At 35.3% G+C, this 21,422-nt stretch overlaps 2 protein-coding genes and 1 long non-coding RNA gene across 5 annotated transcripts in view; 1 reads left to right on the top strand and 2 right to left on the bottom strand.

Annotated features, from left to right (window-relative positions):
• Positions 1-9,112, bottom strand: part of LOC126761726 (echinoderm microtubule-associated protein-like CG42247) — a 102,209-nt gene extending 93,097 nt beyond the window's left edge. Inside the window, exon 1 of the mRNA XM_050478102.1 lies at positions 7,279-9,112. Within this exon, the coding sequence (XP_050334059.1) occupies positions 7,279-8,268 (990 nt within the window). The 5' untranslated portion in view covers positions 8,269-9,112. The remainder of the gene's footprint in view (positions 1-7,278) is intronic.
• LOC126761718 (echinoderm microtubule-associated protein-like CG42247) overlaps positions 1-21,422 on the top strand; it is a 185,932-nt gene that overhangs the window by 78,949 nt on the left and 85,561 nt on the right. The gene's annotated exons all lie outside the window — the stretch shown is intronic.
• Positions 9,238-9,797, bottom strand: LOC126761732 (uncharacterized). Its single transcript, XR_007667395.1, has 2 exons — positions 9,513-9,797; positions 9,238-9,445 (listed from the first exon to the last, which is right to left on the bottom strand). It is a non-coding gene; the product is annotated as an uncharacterized LOC126761732 (long non-coding RNA).

The raw sequence follows: 21,422 nt of genomic DNA, 5'->3' as shown, positions 1-21,422 counted from the left end.
TTTTCGATAAATTATTTAAATTTTCCGCAAATGTATAAATAAAATTTAATATTTGGCACGTGAAGCATCAAGCTTTCATGATTACAAGACCAAACTCTATGGGCAACATTATGACACAATCGATAAATTTCGATAACTTTTGATATATTTTGTAGAATGAACAACTTCTACTCATGAGGCTTATGAAAGCTCGAATAAAAGATCAAACTTTATGGGAAACATTATGACACAATCGATAAATTTCGATAACTCTTGATTTATTTTGTAAAATGAACAATAAAATTAACTTATGAAATTTATGAAGCTTATGAACACTTAAATAAAAAAGCAAACTCTGAGGGAAACATTATGACACAATCGATAAAATTCGATAACTTTTGATTTATTTTGTAAAATGAAGAATAAAATTGACTATTTAGCGTTTCTATCTTCTAAAGTTTTGATTAAAATATATTAATACTCAAGAGCAAACATGCTGATGCAATCGATTAATTTCGATACATTTATAAATGTCCCTAAATTCAGGAATAAAAATAACCAGTTGCTTAAACAACACTACCCAATACTTAGTAAGATTGATATAACCTCCATAACAGCCATAACATTTTGCAGTACTCCGAATAACTTTTTATTAATGCTACAAATTGCTGTGTGTCGGAAAAAGTTTCCACTCTCAAATAATTTGATCCCTTTACCATCTCCTTTGAAGTCCTACCGCTTTGATTTGTCATATTCCATGACCTTTTTTCTTTTTCGATTTTAATTATGCGCCGTCAAACAAACCCAATTAAAAGTATTGCTCGTATTTCATGGAAAAAATTGTAAAGCAATTTTAGTTTGCTTTGGGAGTGCGCATGTGTGTGTGTGTGTGGATACTGTATGTATATTTTTGTGAGTGTGCACTTGGAAATGTTATCATAAACTTGCACAGGACCATTTGCATATTATTTCGCACAAGCACTCATTTTATAACTTAATTTCAACATGACCAAAAGGGAAGCAAAAATCTCATATACATATACACATATCAAATACATATATTCAGTCATAAAATGTACACTCGTAAAATCATATAAATGTGATAAATCGGAGTGAAGAATATTTCTAAGCTTTATGTATGTATGTGTGTCTATACGTTTGCATATAAGTTGTTATATCAATGTTGTGCTATGAATATATGCTACGGTTAAAGTAGTTCCTGTGTAACGGGTGGTTCAAAAATTACAAATAAAACAAGTAAAGTAAAAATGGATTTCTCTTAGTACTTCTAACAATGCAACGAAACTATAATCCATGTATTTAGATGTCTACACGAAATTATTAGTTTACCCTTTATATGAGTATTTTTTTATCAGACATTCTTTATTACTAAATAAAAAGTTTTTCGATGTCAGCTATCTTTAAGGTAGGGCTTATCATCATTTTAATAACATATCAGATATTTGCTGGTATATATGAAATAAGAAATATCGTTACTATTAAAATTTTACAATTCTCAGGGAGGTTGCTTAAAAAACTAATAGCCTCAGCCAACTTCGGTCGCAAAATAAATAAAAAAACAAAGAAAATGGAGCGAACATGAATATAACCCACAAGTTCGTTCATGAACATCGCTAACAAAAAAATATTAATAAATTTTAGTATTATTAAACCATTATCAGTTCACTAATTTAAAGGATAAGCATTTAAAGGCTCACCCTTTATTACAACTCATATCTGGGTAATTAAATTTTATCCATAAAATATTTCTACTTGCTGTGCACATACTACATAGGTGCTTGACTTGTGCCCATAGTGGTCATCCACTCGTTTGACTACACGAATTGCTCATTTCTACTGAACTTGTAGTTGTATGTATAAGTGGCATGTTTGGATAGGTATTACTTCAACTAATAGTAAGGACGTGCTTGAAAGTCAGAGTGGAAGTGAGAATGAAATACTTCATGCTGCACAGTGTGACAATTTGGCATAATTTTCTAGTAAGTGAATATTTGGAATTTGAAGGCAGTCATAGAAGTTACTGTGGATCGAAGTTTGTGATTGATAAATGTTTGCAGAGTTGAAAGCATAGAACTAGTCAAACGTATAATATTAAAGAAAGGTATAACTGCATTGAAAACCATCGCGTATAAAATGGAAATGCAACTATACTTGTCCATATTAATCTCATGCATCTTGTTTATATTCATCTATTTATCCACAGTTCTATTAATAATTAGAGAACACATCTTTAAACAAACGCTGTTTGAGAACAACGAACATTTTTTCAACAAATGTTTATATTACTATTAATAAATATGTATATTAACCGTTTATAATTTATAATATAGTAGGTATTGGACCAAAATCAAGCCATTCAGGTTAGATTAGGTTAAAAAGGCTGGTCCTGTTGCAATCCCCACAGGGAAAAACTCTTCCTGGCCCACCGAAAATATGACTGCAGAGATGCTTCAACCTTAGTCTTGCAAAGGCTGGAAAATGAAGAAGAAAAGAGCTGATGTTTTATCTCACCTTATTCCTTACCACTTTTACAATTTGTGTCTGTTAAGATTCATATTTATTTTACTGCATGGATGCGGATTTGAACAATATCCAATAAAAGCTTCTACGATTGTGGCAACATGAATCATTTCGAAATGGTTATACCTCGTCCAATCATACCAACTTTCAATTAAAAGCCTAATTATTACGCATTTCAGTGGATCTCTTCCGTTCTACTCTACTCTAGATCAAGAGGAACTCGCAGTATTGCTAAGCTTACACGATGTCTATAAGTCTGGCGCTAGAGCGCAAGAAGACATTTGGAATCGTCTCTTGTAAGCTCAAAAATTTTGCAGTTTTCCTGGTTTTAAGCAATAAAATATGTTTTTTATTAGGATTCTCTCTGCAAGCAGTTTGATAGGCCTCTGTCCATTAGAGCAGTCACGACATTCCTAATGAATTAAAACTTACTTTAGATTAGGTTAATCTAGTAGGCCAATAAGCCACGCATAGGTCAGTTTGGTCCTTTGCGATACAAGATTTAGTCAAAAAGAACTAGTTAAGAATGCCTGCGCTTGACGCGAATTTTAACGGACTCTGTGACCTGACTATCGATACCTTCTCCAGTGTATCACATGAAGAACCTACATGGTTGTTTTGTCAATGCAGAACTTATGTACTTTAAGTGCTGGTTGGTGTTAAGAGTAAGAAATTTGCTTGCCTCTCGCCGATATCTTTCTCTAGAACTTTTTTGATTGTAGACTTTGAGAGATTATACGTTTTATTATACTCATGGTAGGTATTGTAGAGACAGCTGTAGCGTATTTGTTTGGCAGGATTTGTCGACTCTAATTTTTTCTGCATTTTCGCTCTAAGTTGAAATTTGGACTGCATCGCTGAGTTCTTTCGAAACTTTTGAACTGATATATGAAGTTTTTGCGTCATCTTGAGCAATCACTATCCGAAAACACGACAACGGAGTAAGGATTATTTATACTCGATGAATTCGGCTGAAAAATGAATACATTTCGATCTTTCAAATAGATTTCACTTGGGCCATTCTAACTAATCAAAAGTGTAAGATTCGATGTTTCAAATTTAATCACTTAAAGCTTATAGTTGCCATACAAAGTGAACCATCAAAATCAATTATTTCACGTTGACTGTTGTCACAATGCTACGATCTCCGAATAAACTGTTCAGAGTGGACTATTTTAGAATATAGCCGTCATACACACCGACCGATCAAATTCAAGTTCCTGGTTAACGTTTTTTTTTTTAAGTTTTGCCTTGTTTTACCCCACTGTCTCACCGTTGCACCACTAAGTCAATTAGTAAGCAAAATATTCTTACAAGTCCTTGCATCAGCATGAAAATGATGAAAACCAACAAACAACAGGTAGTAATGTGAGCATTTTAATTTACAGTCTAATAGTCGATAATTACTTTATGGCCAATGAAAATGAAATCACCGTTGGCATAGCGGTAGAAGCAAATAGAAAGAAAATAAAAGCAAAACTTTTCGACAAAAGACCAGCAGAGTAAGAGAGCAATTAAAGCATGGCTACAGTTCCTTCACCGGCGAGTAAGAAGAAATGACTTGAAATTTCAACGTACAAATCGAGAGGATATAAAATAACGGAATCGAACTGAAACGAAATGACTGCCATTGAGTCGTGCGTTTGTATGTGTGCGTTTTGAATAAATTGCGTTACACCGACGACGATATATGCGGGGTGTAGCGTATAATATGATGGTGACCCACTTATGCGATAACCCAAGTCGCTGACGACTGCCATGGTGGCCCCACGGACCATATTCTTATGAAGGTTTGGAAACAAATTGTTCGGATTTGCGTGCGAGTTTTATAATATTAAGTGTAAAATAGTGCCAACTCCCCTGCATTCACCCTCACATGTTGCTATAAAAGAGCAATACATAGCCTCACGTAATCAACTAACAGTACTCTCCAACTCTCACAAACACACACACTCGCGTAGTATAAGTTTCTCATAAGCAAATGTAATGGCAACACTTGAAACATGCAAATCGCAACTCATTGGATTTTGTATGAAGTGCTTGTAAAAGTTAGCATGTTGTTGTTTTAGTGCTTTGAGGAAATCGTCAACCTTCTAATATACACGCAATAAGTCCACTATTGCTCGACCACCCTTTCCTTTAATCAAATATTGCGAACCCGGCACTCAAACCAACGAGATCTTCAAGTTTTCTTCTTATTTTTTTATTTTTGTTTCTCATTTTTCATTGGCATATTGTGTTGTGTCATGTTTGTGTTTTTATTGTGTTGGTAATATTATTGTTGCTGCTTGTCTTGTTGTTGTAATGGTGGTAGTGACATTTTTACTGCCTGTTGGTTTTAAGAATCACAGCAAAGTAAGTGGCCGCTAAGGAAGAAGTAAAATGTAAAGTAACATAGTTGTGCGAAATTGCCGACTAAAGTAGGTGAAATGCATGGCTACACTAAGAAAAATGTTTGGCAGAAAAGTTTTTTAACTTCGAAAAAGATTTTTAAAATTTATATGTTTTCTGACTGATAACAACTCTATTCCACAAAATACTTATATAAATTGTAGATTTTTATATAGTTTTTAGTATCATATATTAAAATAACAGTCTTATAGATTTAAAAAAATTTTATTTTTATTTTTTGGATTGATGGCAACTCTATTCCAAAAAAAATATCTAAATAGGCCTTTTATATACTTTCCATTACGCTTTAGTAATATTATAATTTTGTTGTTTTTTTATATTTATAATATCCGATTGTTGGTAACTCTATTCCAAGATATACATACATATATAAATCGGACCCTTCTGCTTGCTTATCAAAGAACTTCACTGCGCAAACTACGTTTGATCTTAATTTTGTAATGTTTGCTGATGTTTTTTTATTAGTTGCATGGCAACTCTGTTCGAAAATATGTCTAAATTAGAGATTTTAAGAATAACTTGCTAAAGTAACATCTCAAAAATTCATGGTTTCCATAGATGTATGAATTTGTTCATATTTTTTCTCTATCTTTTTGCAATATATGGCAACTCTATTAAACATGTTTATCTAAATTAATAATTTGTGGAATATTTTCTCTAGAAAGACATTTTGAATATGTTTTTTATTTCATGTAATTTTTAACTGGTGTTACTATTGTTGTAATAGTATAAACATTTTTTTTACCCTAGGCCATATCTACACTCGAAATTTTTTTCCGTTATAGATATCATAGGTGTCCAAGGGTACTATACCCTTGAAAACCTAATAACATATTTAAAATTTTGATTAAAAGTAAGGGTTTCTGTCATAGCCTTAGTTCTGCTTTTTCCAGACTGGATAAGGAAGCGAAGCAAATGGGACTGGTAATAAACGAGGGTAAGACGAAATATCTGTTGTCACCAAACAAATAGTCGGTGTACTCGCGACTTGGCTCCAAAGTCACTGTTGACATTCATAACTTTGAAGTTGTAGATAATTCTCTCTATCTTGGAACCAACAACAACTTCAGCCTCGAAATCTAACGCAGAAAAATTCTTGCCGTATCACCTGTTGGCCGAGTAGACGAACAAAAACCGAATTCTACAACTCACTCGTCATCCCCGTCCTGCTATACAGGACGTCAATATACCGCAGTCGATGGAACGATGAGCTGTACAAGATATACGACGCCATTGACATAGTTCAGCGAATTAAGAGACAGCGGATACCCTGGCTAAGTCATGTCGTCCAAATGGATGAAAACACTCTAGCTCTTAAAAGTATTCGCCGCAGTACCCGCCGGGGGAAGCAGAGAAAGAGAAAGACCTCCACTTCGTATGGAAAGGTCAGTTATTTAAACTGGCTTCACTAATATCCGAACCAATGTAAACAGTCTCAGCGAAAACTACTAATTTGCTTTTTTATCCTCTGTTTTAGGGAACTTGGAACTGTTGCTTGAAGTTAACTACGACCTCATTTAGCCAACGGAATGGAACACTGACATATGTCGAACTTAATTCAATTTTAATTTTTTTCCAGTGTACGTCGCGTACCGGCGAAGGAATTCTCTTCAAAGGCTACAAAATGTGGCTTGTAAGTGCAATTTCGGCACGCTCTACGACAAAAGACCAACAGCCGAAGGACTGTGGCCAAAACAAAATAAAGTAATAAGCAACAACAAAATGTATGTGAAAGTAAAGGCGAAAATGAAATTGCAAAAAGAATGCCATAGTTGAACAGAGAATGCGACCGAGACCGGTCAAGTGGACGCTGGCTTGCGATAGTAACCACAAAAGTGGGTGTGAATGTAAGTAAAATAAGTACAAGTACTAGTATAAAATGTAAGAACAAAACAGCACAACAACAAAATATTCAAATTTTATTGATTTCGTGATTTTCGTGAACTGCTCCAGTTAGGGTTGGCTTGGCGTATACAGACCATTATATACAAGCACTATATCATACGAAATATACACTAAGAAAGTATAGTTACTCTCAATTTCTTTTAATTAACACCAATATTTGCAATGCTAAACAAAAAGTGGCCTCAAAACACGCCATAAAATATAAGCACGAAGAAAGATTGGAGCAAAAATAGCAAAATGTGATTTGAGTTGAGTTGTTTTTCGGGAGCCCGCTGCTTGATATATGCGCACGAATAGAGTGTAAAATTAGAGTAGGTTAATGGGAACAAACGACGAGGTCAACATACAGTAAGATATGCCAGACGAAAGAATATTTAAAACCCCGCGGCACGCACACACACACATATTAATATTTATCGAGAAAAAAATCTGCGTACTCACCTTGAACGCCTTGAACGACGACACCACATACGAAGCGCCATCTTCGAGCTCATCCAAATGATACTTGCGATCACCGTCCATCGAGAACACATAACGGGCGCCACGTGGCAAATCCATTTTAGGCGAAATCTTATCCAACAAACTATCCAACGATGTGATATCGCGACCAGGACGATAACGTAACTCCACGCCCGGAAAGAAGGGATCGCCATTGCGATAGAAGACCACACGACGCGCCTTCCAGTACGAGAGATTATTATAGCGACTAGCGGCGCTCATTGCGGAATTCAAATGCGCATTGGACGATAACTCTGGCCGGGATTTGGAGCGTACGAGTGGCACTACGGGCGGTTGCTCCGAATTCTCGCTCATATTATCGATGTATGTGGGACTTAGAGCGCGACTTTGACGTCCGCTGGCCGGTGCGCCGACAATACCGTTACGTTGTTGCCAATAATCACCGATCGGAGCACCGCTTAAGCCACCAGCAGCACCTTGCAGCTCGTAATCTTCATTATCACTGTCCTCCGCTTGACGTAAGTGATGCTGTTGTATGGGATGAAAGCTGGTCTCACGGCCCACACCACGTTGTTGTTGCTGACTTTTTAATGGACTGCCAGTGTTGTCAAAATTATTAGCGCTGTTGTTGTTGTTGTAGTGATTATTCGGGCTGTGATGATAGCCGTTCGATTTCGTATAATCAGTGTTGCTGTTGTTGTTATTTTTCGCTTCGTTAAACTGTTTGACCGCACCGTATGTTGAAACGCCACCTTCGAACTGTGCAGCAGAACTAATTTGTGCCGTTACGTTGCCATCGTCCATAGCTGTTGATGGCTGCGGCTGCTGCTGCGACAGTGCTGTTGGCGGTGGCGATGACGTAGCCGGCGGCGCTGGTGAAGGTGCCGGCGAAGGTGCTGACTCGTTAGCCGAAACGCCGTTGGTCATAGCGGACGCCTCAGCAGCGCCGTCCCCAGCCTCGTTGGCGGACATTGCGTTTCAAGTTGTTTGAAGAAATTTGGTGTTGTTGTAGTAGTAATCGTTTTTTTTTTTTGCTTTTGCACACCCACACGAACACAAAACGCAAAATGTGTTCTCGAACTCGTTCTGGTCTTTCTAAGTTTCTTTCTTGTTAAGTGCTATGACTTTGTTATTGCTAGTCCTAAGTTTTTCTTGCCACTCTCATTTTTTTACGAGGGTCGTGTGCGATTACGCTCACTTTTTATTAAGTCCACTTTCACTCTCAAGATTTTACGCGCAGCAGTGAAAGTGATTGTTTCCCTTGCTCTCTTTTTAGCACTAATTATTATACTTTGTTTCTAATTGCTTCCTCTCTTCTTGCTAGCCGCTATTGCTCTCTCTTAGCTTTAGCTCTAGCTAGGTGAGGGAGTCTAATTTTTATAGGAAGATGAGTTAAGAAATTCCTTAACTCACTTTTTGTTGTTGTGACGCCGAGGTGCAAATAAATACGAGCGACTTAAGGAATGAGAGCGCCGCTCGCTCGTGCTTAAGTGAGCGTAATCTATTTGCTTGCTTTTAAAGTCTGTTTTTGATTTTGCTTATCCTTAGTATTTGCTATTTTTTGTAGTTTTTTGTTTGTATGTATGTTTTTTTTTGTTGTTTACTTTCAGTTTTTACTTTATTAAGCAGTTGTGTGTTTGGTGAGAGGCGTGAAAGCAGCACCTGTGAGACTTTGTTGTGCGTTGAAAGCATGTATTTTATGTTGTATGTGTCTTGTTGTTGCTGGATATTGCTAACCAAGTCCTGGAGAGGAATCTATTTGTTGATTTTTTTTTAACTTTTTATTAAGTTTTTTTATCTTTTATTTTTTTTTTTAATTTTTGTATTTTTTTTCAAATCTTTGTTTGTTTATTTTTGATTTCTTAATTTATTTTAGTTTTATTTTTTTAATTTAAATTTCTAATTTTTATATTTAAAATTTTTTTTTTAATTGTATTTGCGTTAACTTCTCTGCTGCTCTGTTGCTGCTGTTTGTTTTTTTTTTACTTTTCTTTCACTTTTTATTTCCGCTAACTTTGCACAGTTACTTTGTTTTTTTTTACCCTACAGTTATTTTCCACTGTTCATTGTTTTTATTTCGCTTTCTCACGTTTTCTTTTGCATTTCTCACAGCAACACTTTCACTTTGTTCCTGCGGCTATGCAAATCACTTGAGCACAAACATATACATACTTACACACACATAAATAAAAGTTTATGTATGTATGTGTTATTACCTTGCTGCAGGTGATTTGTGTTTTGTTGTGGGCTTCACCAAGTTTTTAAATGCTTTTGAGCGCAAAACTCTAAAATAGCTCGCTGTGTTTGAGTCACTTCTCGGTTTATTGCTTTGATTAAGTACGCTGACGCCGACGTTGGCGCTAACGCTGACAGCGCAGTTGGCGTCGCTTTTGTTTCTTCGTGCTTATGCTAATCGAACTAAGTTGAATCTGAAATATTAGTATATGTCTAACAGAGTTGGAGTTGGCACGAAATTAAGCCAGATGGCGCTGTGAACTACTGTTATTGGTTAACCGTTATTTCGTTTAAAATTACCATTATGTGATGGTAAAATGCAGTTAATTTATTTTTGCTCACACAGAAAGCAGATATTAAATAGAACTTCATGGGAGTATACTCCCTATAACCCTACTTATCCATCAGTTGAAGCAAATTGAACTTGTACTTTGGTTGCTCTTTATATTTATTTAAAAAAAAAAATTAATAATCGAGAATCACTTTATTGTTTTTCAAAATATTCAATTTCTGAATCATTTTCGCCACTCTGCTTGAGGCTGATAAATTGTGTGGGATTCCCCGTGAACAAATATCTTTTACACACAAACATTTATTCAATATTGAATATGTGTTGATCCTACTCTTGCCTGTAGCTTTCTTTATCTCACGATAAGTCACATGACGATCTGGCAACATTAGTCCGCGCACAGCATCAATTGTTTCCGGAACAACAACTGATTTTAGACGACCTTAACGAAATCCCTCCTGGAATGATCTACGGCTTCGATTGAATACACAAGAGCCTCGATGAACACTAATCCTTGATGAAATTTCATCGCTAAAAATTGGATAAAGTTCGTCGATAGTTAGCACGCTGAAAAAGCTGTAAGCCATAATTGCGCGAAAATGTTCACGCTATACATAATTCCATTTTTTGGGCAAGATGAATATTTCAAGTCACTGAAAGCAACATAATAGCGGTCGTATGTCAAAACGTTCTAAGTATGTATAACGTCAAAAATGTCAGGGTTGCCAAATCCCGAAATATAACACACAACCTACGTAGAGGCATGAATCTCGAAATTGGAGCACACACTTTTCGCTATAACTGCATATGGTTAAGAAATCTTGAATAAAATTAGATAGGGAAAAATTTTAGGAAAAAGTTCTTAATTTAGTATTTATTAAGACAAAAATTAGAAATAGAAGAAAAGAGTGTCTTCTTTAAAACTTTTCTTTAGATCTCGTTCAAATAAGTAGGTAGGTAGGCAGGAGTGCAGCCCTATCGGGCTCAATTAGCACTTGATGTGCCATTTTGATATACTATACGTAGAACCTCCTGTATCTGCTATTACGTTTCACCTTCTCTCTCAAATCATTTTGAGGTTTCGATGAAACTACTTATGTCCGATATGCCTTTGGTGGAAATCCATACAAGGTTTGGTGCTTGGTGGATTCCTAGTGTTTTGTGTCGGATCTGTGCTAGAGCTGGGCATTCGCAAAGAAAGCGGAAGATTGTTTTCTTGTTCCCTGCTACTCCGCAGCCACAGTAGATGTCGTTGTAGGGCATACCCATTTTGAACGCATGTTCCCCAAATGGCCAGTGCCCTGTTGTGGTAGCTGTTATTCTGCAAATACTTTTTCTTGGCCTATTTAATAAGTCGTTGGTTCTTTTCCTGTCATATGTTGGCCATAATTGTTTAGTTATGACGCTTTTTGTAATGATTTTCCACCTGTTGTTTGCAATTTGCTGAAATTGTCTATTGATCTCTCCTTTGATCGATCCTAGTGGGCTTGGTATTAGCTCCGCCTCGGATTTATTGAGGAAAGCTCCTGCCTTTGCCAACTCGTCTGCTTTTTCGTTACCGAAAATGTTCTTGTGGCCGGGAACACAGATCAAGTTTAGTTGGAGCTTGTCTTTTATTGAGCTTAGTGCTCTCTTGCAGTTGTGATCTGTACTGGAATTTGTCATGAGTGAAGACAATGCTAGGAGGGCCGCCTGGATTTCCGTAAATATAGTTGCTTTATGTATATTCCCGTGGTTTTCTAATAGAACTTCGCAGGCTTTTTCTATGCCTAGTACTTCTGCTTGGAAGATGCTAGCCGAGTTCGGTAGACGTATAGAGAGAGATATGCCTAGATCAGCGGAGAATACCCCCGTGCCTACTCCGCAGTCCATTTTGGACCTGTCGGTATAGACTGAGGTGGTATCTTTCTCTACTATTGACCCTCTTCTCCATTCTCGTCTAGATGGTAACCTCACCTGGAAGTGTCTATTGGAATCCAGCTTTGGTAGAATGTAGTCTGATTTATTAATGGTGAGCTTGTTTAGGATTACACTATTGTTCGTTCAAATAGCAACCAAACATATAATATTTTTGAAATATGATCTTGAACTTAGGCTACTTTCATTTCACCACTATTTTCGTCACTCTTTAACTCTCTCCTTCCCTTTTTCTATACATCTCTTTCTTTCTATCATTTTACAACTCATTCTGGCTCATTCTATATCTCTCTCTTCTGCTTTCATTTATCTCTTTTACGCAAGTTACCTTAAGAAAATGGCCTATACATTTTTATGTACGAATTTTGAAGGTTGGTGTGTGATTTTTTTAATCATGTGACAAAAATAAACAGATAATAATTACAGTCTAACAGAGAATTTACGAAAAAATATTATTATAAAGTTATTACTATAAATATTATCAGCAGCTCAGGACATATTTGAAGCAAACATAATAAACACACAACTCATTTCTAAGCGACAACTGTTTTAACTCGAACGTATTATTAATTCTGTGACACTACCATTCTTCTAGTTATATTTCTAAATTTTCAGAAAATTTTAGTATATGAAACTTTTAGTTTTATTTTTATATACTTTCAATAACTACAAAAACTCCCCCTTTTATTTTTGTTGCTATCGAGGATAACGACTTTTACGGCAAAGTAACGTCAAATGGCTAATGCTGGGATTAGTGACCGATGTACTTACTGTCCGTAGCAAACGAAGTTTGTCAAAAGTTATTCTCGTAGTAATTAAGCAAAAATCAGTTGTTCTCTTTTGTCACATTTGAACAACGTTTCCATTGCTCAATTTGTATAGATGGTTTTACACACATCTAAACTTTTAGTTATATTTAAAAAATAATTTAAAAAAACCAAACCTAAAATCCATGTATTAAAAATAGCATATTTATTTATAACTTTCTATTCGACTCAGGTTTTGAGTTAGTTTAAGAATATTTCAAATATCTTGAAGTTCAATTTTTTAATAAAAGATATCTCTGCGCACTTAAACAGATCCAAATTTGTAGGTGAGAGACAACCCTCTCAGCAAAATATTTTCAATTTTCGGTTGTTAGCGACCAATTTTTACCAAACCATTTTTTATTACCAAAGCATATCAACACATTATTTTTAAAACTCCATCATAACATAGAAGTTTTATTGATATTATATTGAGAATTTGATAAACAGCTTGCATTTCATTCAGATGAGGTCGTGTTAGGTAATTTTAGGTGTACGGTTTTGCGTCGGTCACTAACTAAGTATACGCAGTAAGTCATAAGGCTCTTCACTTAGTATTCTTTGGTTGTTATCGAAATTTCATAACAAAGTATTATTTGATACTGAAAAAGAGTTGTGATAATCTTGTCACTGATGATAATCGTTAAAGCCGAAGTAGTAGACAACTTCGTTTATTCGGATACCGAAAGCATTGCCGAGTAGTTATCGGCGCAGTATTGGAATGACAGGTACTGACAGCTCTTTCGCTAGACGCGATAGTGTATGTAGACTTTGCTATTACGGTTCTCTAAATGTGCGAAGTTTCTAGACAGGTACGCTTCAGCCACGAATATCACTATTACTACTAAGAGAGTGTTCAAACTCCTCAATAGAAAATGTAAAAGTTCGGTATTTAAAAAAATATTCCTTATTTTATACTTTTTTTCATAAAAATTTTACCAGCGTCGTGATATCGATACTTTGACTCTATGGATACGTCAAAAAGCTTGAGTCAATTATGTGTGATACCTTTTTGGATCCTTAAAGTAATAATAATAAAACAGCTTACTTAGAATGTATGTGGACTTCAGTGCGAGACCAATACTCAAAGTGGACCGAGATATATAGAAAAATATATCTTCCAAAAATGTTCGTAGTTTGATGAGATATTTGAAGGATCTGCAAATGTTATTTGTGATCTGAATTTTGATTTTTTCAATAAATTGAAGGTTTCTGCGAAATTTACTTTTACCCGTATTACAAAAAAAACATATTCTGTAATCTGCGATGTTTCTTTCGTCGAAGCTTTCACTTTCGGTTCTCTAAATGTTAGCCATGAGTTCAATTAATGGTTTAGTTTTTTTGAAAAAATGCACTCAGTTTGAAATATCATACCTTAGTAGGGATCATATGAAATTCTAATATACTTATAACTCTTAACTGAACTTACAACTTTTTTCTCTCAGCCTTAAAATATTACTCTAACATTTAAGAAATTATTTCTTCTATTTTCTTAAAAGAGTTTCTCACTATTTTGTGATGGACTAAAATTCAGTAGTCCACTTTCATATTTTCTTTCTATATTAAGTTGTATAATTGGGCGTTCTACCACTAAAACCACTATTCATATAGCCGAGCAATGTCCGCTTAATGAAGCCGTTCCTTCACTCAAACTATTTTCTCCACATAATTATGTTGTTATTATTGTTGTGCGGACAAAATGGCACAAACTCATACCAAACATTTGATTGCGAATTGCAGATATGCACGCCCACTTTTTACGCTTACACTTCCGAGTACCGTTAGCTTCCTTACTCACACGCCGCACTCAGTCCCTGGGGTTTTCTACACTTTTTGCACATTTCACATAAATAACGGGTTAATGACACTTGATACACTGTGCTAGAAGCAGAGTTTAAATTTCGAAATTATTAATGAAAATATTTTTGCTGAAGTTCATAATGTTTGTGCACTAAAGTGTTCGTTAAATGTCATGCTGGCGAAACTACTCAGCAAATGGTTTTAATTAATTCAACTCACAAATTATAAAATCCATTCTTCGTGTTGTTGTTCTGTTGAAACGCGAAATTAATTTCGAAAATCAAATGTAAAAAGAAATTACGCACTGCACTTTTATGAGTTTTACCCGTCCGAGTTTGACGGGCCGCTTTCAACTTTTGTGGCGTCTACTGACTTTGCCGGTCGAAATGATTTTGAAACTGTACGCCTAGCACGCTTGGGCCTGTTGGTTGTTGGCCCAGACACACAGTTGGTCGGCCGGTTGAGCGGTTAGTCGGCTCCTTTGGCAGTTTGCTTAGAATGCAGAGTTCGAGCGACTTGCAAGTTGGTAGCCGTAAAAGAGACCTGCCAAGTCAGGTGAAGTTTCATGCCTCTTTGTGGGTGCAAAGGGTGGCCAGGTGGCCAAAGTGGAGCGCGGAAGAAACGCGGCCTGCTAACTAGTTGATTGTGGGCTGGTAGCACCAGTGGCGTGATTAAGGTTTGCGACACGCGGTGTGCTGTTTTTGTTGTGGAATAAAGATTACGTTGTATGTTGGTGTTGTTGTTCCTTACAGGCTTTGGTGCTTTTGGTTTTGTTTTTTGGTCCTATTTTGTTTCGTTTTGCGCGCCATCGATGAAGTGTGCCACCACCTCAACGGTCGCAGTACGCTTAGTTCCGGTCATGGCGATGCACAGTAGACGCATTGAGTATTCATAATGCTCACATATTTTATATAGTATGCTGGAATACAGTAATGGGTGCTGAATGTGATTCGAGGTTGTATTGATTTTGGGTAAAACCCCATATGAAGACTAAATCATATCAAACGGCGGTAGATGAAGGAATTTATTACTCTTCCTTTCCAGAAAATCTCAAAATATCTTTCTAGTTCTTAGTTGATAGTAATTTGAGTGAAGGTTTAAGATTTTTCTCATTGTCGCTCCTGCGATGATTCGGTTCAAAGTTTAAAACCTTGTTTCCTCTCGTTTTTAATATAGCGAGTGGACGCCTTTTGGAAGAGCGTTTGTTCTGTTACAATTACAGTTGGTTCGAAATTATATATCGATCCTTTGTTCCCATTAATATATGACTGTAATAATTTGTTTAACTCAGTAACTTTTTTTGGTACTAAACCTAAATGTTTTTTTCTAAAGGCTTGGTGTTAGGTATCATACTATACCAAGATACTTCCAGGATATATCGGAGACCAGTTAAGAAACCATAGCCATCATCGGACATAAAATTTGCATAATATCAGAATTTTGAATGATCAGTTTTAGTTTTAGGGCTCTAGAGTGTGAATTGCGAAGCATGTTCGCAGGAGATATTGTAGTCTTATTATATTTTCTTTTTTGAATGAATGGAGATTGGTTCGAAGGTTCTAATAAACTTACAATTTTACTCTGGGTTGTGAGGAAAGAGAGTAAAATATAATTTATACAACCTTTAACCTTTGTTTTTTATTGTTCTGTAGGCACCTTATTTTGGGTTATTTCAACAATTTTTATCTTTTCTTCATTAATGGCTTTTTCTTCATTAATGGTCTCTGCCACATATAGTTCATGTTTCTTGCATATAAAGCTAAGACTTTAAGCTAATTCTTCTATCATTTCCATTTTCTTTCTATTGATTAGTAATTGGGTCATGCAGTAAGTACAGTTCGGATTAAAAGGAAAATATCGAAAATATTGAGTTAAATTACAGTTTGTATTAAATTGAATTTCACGAAAATACCGAAGAAGCACTTTGTCGCGACGTCGTCAGTTTAACGACTGAATCTTGCTTTATGTTCTTGCGTCTTTCCCACATACCCGTCTTTGTCGGCGGAGTTGCCACCGACCTATTATATTCCCACAGTCATAACCTTATATCTGCCTCTATTAGTGTTAGGTGTTACAAGCAACACTTGAAGCTGAACAAAACTATTAAACTCTGTAGTAAAATCTTGCAAGAGCATAAAAGTTCAAGAAAATTGTTTACAAACAAGCCTTCTGATATTCAAGACATAGTAAGTTCTGCTAGATAGTATATATGGAGAAAGTGTACCATAATAAAATGATATTCTATGTATCATATTCTACACGTCTCAAGTCAATGAGTACTTGTTTGTACATGTAACTGGATATTGTAGGCTTACCTATCTGCTAGGATTCCTTATGGGGTTTATCCACTTGCAAGTCAGAAAAACTCGTGTTTTGTTATTCTTTTCGAAGAGGCATTTCATTTAATAATAATATTGTTATAATATATTAATTTACTTTAATAATTGGTGATATATTTTGAAAAAAAGCAACGGATTCCTCTAAACCCGTAGTCGATCTTCAGGAGAACCACCGAAAAAACGTGCGTAGCGTAGTTATACTTGAAAATCAATTCCGAAACTCGAAAAAAATTAATATTACTAGAGGTTAGTACAGTCAACATTTCGTCTTTGACAAAATGGCGGCTTCCCTTATTAGCGCAGGGATTATATTTCGGGTAAATCTTTTGCGTATAATTCGATAAGAAAATTTGATTGTTTTAAATCGATTTTTGAGAAGAAATTTTATCAAATTACTAAGCTTATTGACATCAATATATCAATTATATATCAATTATATTATTATATAATCAATAGCAATTACTTCGGAATGTTCAGCAAGCCAAAAACTAATAGGCTTTTGAAACCAAAAATGGTTCTTTACTAGAATCTGTGATATAGTACTACTAGTATACATAGTAAAATGATCGCAGTACTTTTTTTTCAAAATGTTAATACATGAGAAGGATCAGTTTTAAAAACTATGGTAAACATAATATATTTTTGCATTATAATACTTTGCTCCTATAGAGTCCACTGTGCGCCATATGATACTTTTGACTTCCCTTTCACTTTCCTGGCTTACTTCCTTCGACACTGCAACACCGCGGCAAGTGAAAGGCGAAACATAAACAAAAACATATACATACATATGTGAGGCAAAGCTAACAGTATGCGAGCGCTCATAAGCGTGTGTGTTGCACGCCATTTTCGGTGCCGAAAAAGCCGTAGGGCCTCCATGCCTCTATCGACCGCATGCTACCTTTCTACCATCGAACCAACTTTTTTCACCCACTTGGCACTTTTTCTTGCACCATTGTTTTTACTTTAACACTCGCTGGCTTAGCACTTTTAATTCATTGTTTAAGTGTTGCCCCATTGAGTGTTGCATATATGAATGTTGCATGCGACTAAGTAACTTGCAGGTCACCACAAACGTCATTCCGCTACAATTTGGTGCCGCATTCAGCCACCTCGGCGTAATAATTTCTAGCGCATTTTCTCATTTTCTTCCATTTTTGTGTTATTGTTATTGTAAGCGTTCCATAGTGTCGATGTTTATTGTGGCGTTGGTTGCGGTTCTTTGGCACATTAAATGGAATTTCCTTAGCTGGGAGTAGTGAGCACGTCGAATACCGTGGGAGCTCCTCTATGGGGGGTTCTTCTCTTGAGTAGTTCTTTTTTATTCTCGTTTTTATTTGCGGTGTGTCACGCTCACTGGTCTGGACAGTCCGAGCGTGCTACAAATCGCATCTTTTCGGTTCGCCATATGCCGTTGCATGCCCGTTTATTTACCCGTATAACGCCATAAGCAATTGGGCCAACTGCGAGTCGGCGGCCGTTGGTCGAGCATGAGTTCGAGTATTTGCCGCGAATGTGGGTTTTTATTGTTACTGTATCGTATTTCTTCATCATTTTATTTTATGTATTTTGTTTGTGATAGCGTTGGACAGTGGAACGAGGTGATTGGTTACACATGAAAAAGTCGATCACTGTACTGTGAGCGATAGCTTTAAGATTTGAACTTAGTTTTTCCAGCAGTTGGTAACCCTACTCATAAAAATGTCGCGCAGAAATCGCACTTAAGCCTTAATTTTTTCAAATGGGCACTTATAGTAAAATACTTACTTTGTTTTTATCAATTTAATATTTTTTTAAAATAAGTGGCAACCCTTAAAGCTTACAATTTAGTCTATTCAAATCTTTTAATTTGTATACCCACATTGTAATAATTTTGTAATGAAAACAGTTTTATGGTCCGAAAATTTGGAAACATGTGGCAACTCTTTAAAAAATATTTTCATTTAAATTTTTTTTTTCAATTTGTTTCTTCATTGTATAAAACTTGTAAACGGGAAAACAGTGAAGTATTATTTAAAATTAGTTTTTCAAACGGTTGGCAATCCTTCTCAGAAGTATTTCGGACAGAACCGCCTAGAGGTTTATTTTCTATAGTTTTATGTCCTTATTAAAATATTTAAACTGTTTTTACCTATTCAATTAAATATATTTTTTTCATAAGTAAAACATTTGGCAATTCTTTTCTTCAAATATTTTCAATTCAAAATTTTCTAAAATATTTTAAATTTTCAGTGTTTATTTTTTGAATAAGACAAGTCAACTGAAAATTTTTAAACAGTGGAGGACGTTGTTAAAAATTTGGTTAAACACTATGGCAACTCTATGCATCTGTTGCACAGAAATCGTTCTTAAGCTTCTATAGTTTGATGACCTAATAATAATATATAATTTGTTTTTATCAATTTATTGGAATACATATTAAATAGGTAACAACGCTTAAAAAATTTGTTGACATGTGGCAACACTTTTCTAAAAATATTTTCCAATAAATTTTTCTTCATCGTATAAAACTTGTATACTTGTTTTTATCAATTTAATTGAAGACATTTTGAAATTAAGTGGCAACACTTAGAAAGCCATTGAAATATTTTTGTTTTTAAACAAATATATAATATCTTCGTAATCATAACTTTTTAATTATAACTATTTTATTTAATTAAAACACGTGGCAACCGTAATCAAAAATTATTTTCAATTAAAATTTTCGAAAATAACGGCAGTTAGGAATGCTTTTAGTTTACTGTGTTTCTTCATTTTATAGACTGGAGATTTTTAAACAGAGTCTGTCTCTCTAGCTTTTATTTCTTCAAAATCAGCCCTGAGTTTTAGTGCCTTTTTTTAAATAAGAGCATTTAAATTGGTTCAGCTATATGATACTACCTTTCTCTATGCTCTAACTTTGGCTTTATTTCTTATTAAGAATATGTAACTCATCTCTATTCTCATTCAATCAAATCACATCGAGCTCTCCCTACAGACTTCTAGATGTACTTATAGCAGGAATTTTCACTTAAACCTTTCACAAAATAAATTACCTTTGTTCTAAATATTGAATTTGATTAATCGAATCGAATGGCATTTTATCGACCTCAATGAAGCAATAATCGAAATCTTTGGTTCGAGTTTCTAAGATTTATAGATCCATTACATTCACCGATCATACCGATTCATCTTATTGTATTCTTGTTTCACCAGAGAAAAATTAATCAATTATATTCAAATTCAGGCCACCGAAAGTGAAGAACAACTTTGGGATAACAAAGGACTTAATTTTGGTTCGGGATCCGTCGTATATTAGAAAATTTTTATATGAACCTATAAGTGGTTATAAGTAAGTTAATATCGCATGGTTGTGGACTTAGTATGACAATAGATTTCGTAAAGAAATTTTAGATAGAATAATTCATCTCCATTCTCATACGTACACTAATTTCCACCATAATTTAATGGACTTTTACTAACTCTTCCTGTAAGATTCTTCTTCTTCTTAATTGGCGTAGACACCGCTTACGCGATTATAGCCGGGTTAACAACTTCCTGTGAGATTATGACTCACTAAAGCCCTCGCGTACTGGCTCTTCAAATTTTTTGTCGAATAACTCTATAAAGAACGCTTTGGAGAAGTGTAAAAGGTTATAATTTCATGCTAAGGTTTACCTCTGTGGTTATTTTCTAATATTTATGGAAAAATAACTCCAACTCTATAAAATAAAAATTTTTAAAATTAGATGTAATAAGCTAGCAATGAAATTAATAAATCCGACAGGTGGCGCAGCAATCTTTTCATTACAAATTTGCAGTTAGACTGCAGTTTAAATGACGCTGATGTTGATTTAATTACTAAAGTGGTAGTAGCTATGAAAATATTCTGAATTTTTCTTTCTGGCCCATGGCTTTAATGGCTTCAATAGCTCAAATGCGGCTAACCTGCCGTCTGCTAGTAATTGATATGAAATTATTACCTTATTGCTATAATTAACGCAATAACTTTGTAGACGCAGTCACTGTGCTCACAGTCACTTACGTGTCTACCGTATGTGCCGTCAAGCACTACGTAATGCAGTTCACGCAAACCCACGTGGTGCACATAGTTGAAGCGCAATAATGGCAGATTGTTATCGTCATCAAATGACATATGCACACTCAAATATGGCATGTGTGTGTGTAAATATGTAACTGTGTATACTTATACATATATAAATATGTGTATGAGTGGGTCACCAGTGCTTGCTAGACGCTTCCTAAGGTAATCGAATAACTTTGGCGAGACGCCATATGTCGCTAAATGGTCAGCGTTGCGCAAGTTGCAGGCGGCTGGGTGAGAGGTAGTTTAGCGCAGAGTAGCATTTGTTGTTGCAAATTGTACTCCACCCGTGTGCTAGTTTTTTCACCACCGCAAAAACGAAAAAAAAGAAAAAAAGGCAAATATGTTCAATGGTCAAGTTGATGGCATGGCATAGCATAGCACAGCTTGGCATGACATAGTAGCGCATGGCATGCGGTTTCACCCCGAATGTCTGACAAGTTTGCCGTTAAAATGTCGCATGTGCTGCGCTAAGTATGCGAAATTTTCTATTCATGTGCATTTTCAACGTTTTCTCTTCATTTGCTACGTATTTTTCTTTTGAAATTAATTTTCTTATATATTTTTACATTCTTTTTGCTTTCTTATAGAAAAACTACATTTATACCGTGAACAGGGTGTATTAAATTTACCATTGTTGTACATTTAGCTGTAAC

This window comes from Bactrocera neohumeralis, chromosome 6 (genome assembly GCF_024586455.1).
Source record: "Bactrocera neohumeralis isolate Rockhampton chromosome 6, APGP_CSIRO_Bneo_wtdbg2-racon-allhic-juicebox.fasta_v2, whole genome shotgun sequence".
Lineage (NCBI taxonomy): Eukaryota > Metazoa > Arthropoda > Insecta > Diptera > Tephritidae > Bactrocera > Bactrocera neohumeralis.
The sequence above is the reverse complement of the archived record's forward strand: the minus strand, read 5'-3'. Positions and strand labels throughout refer to the sequence as shown.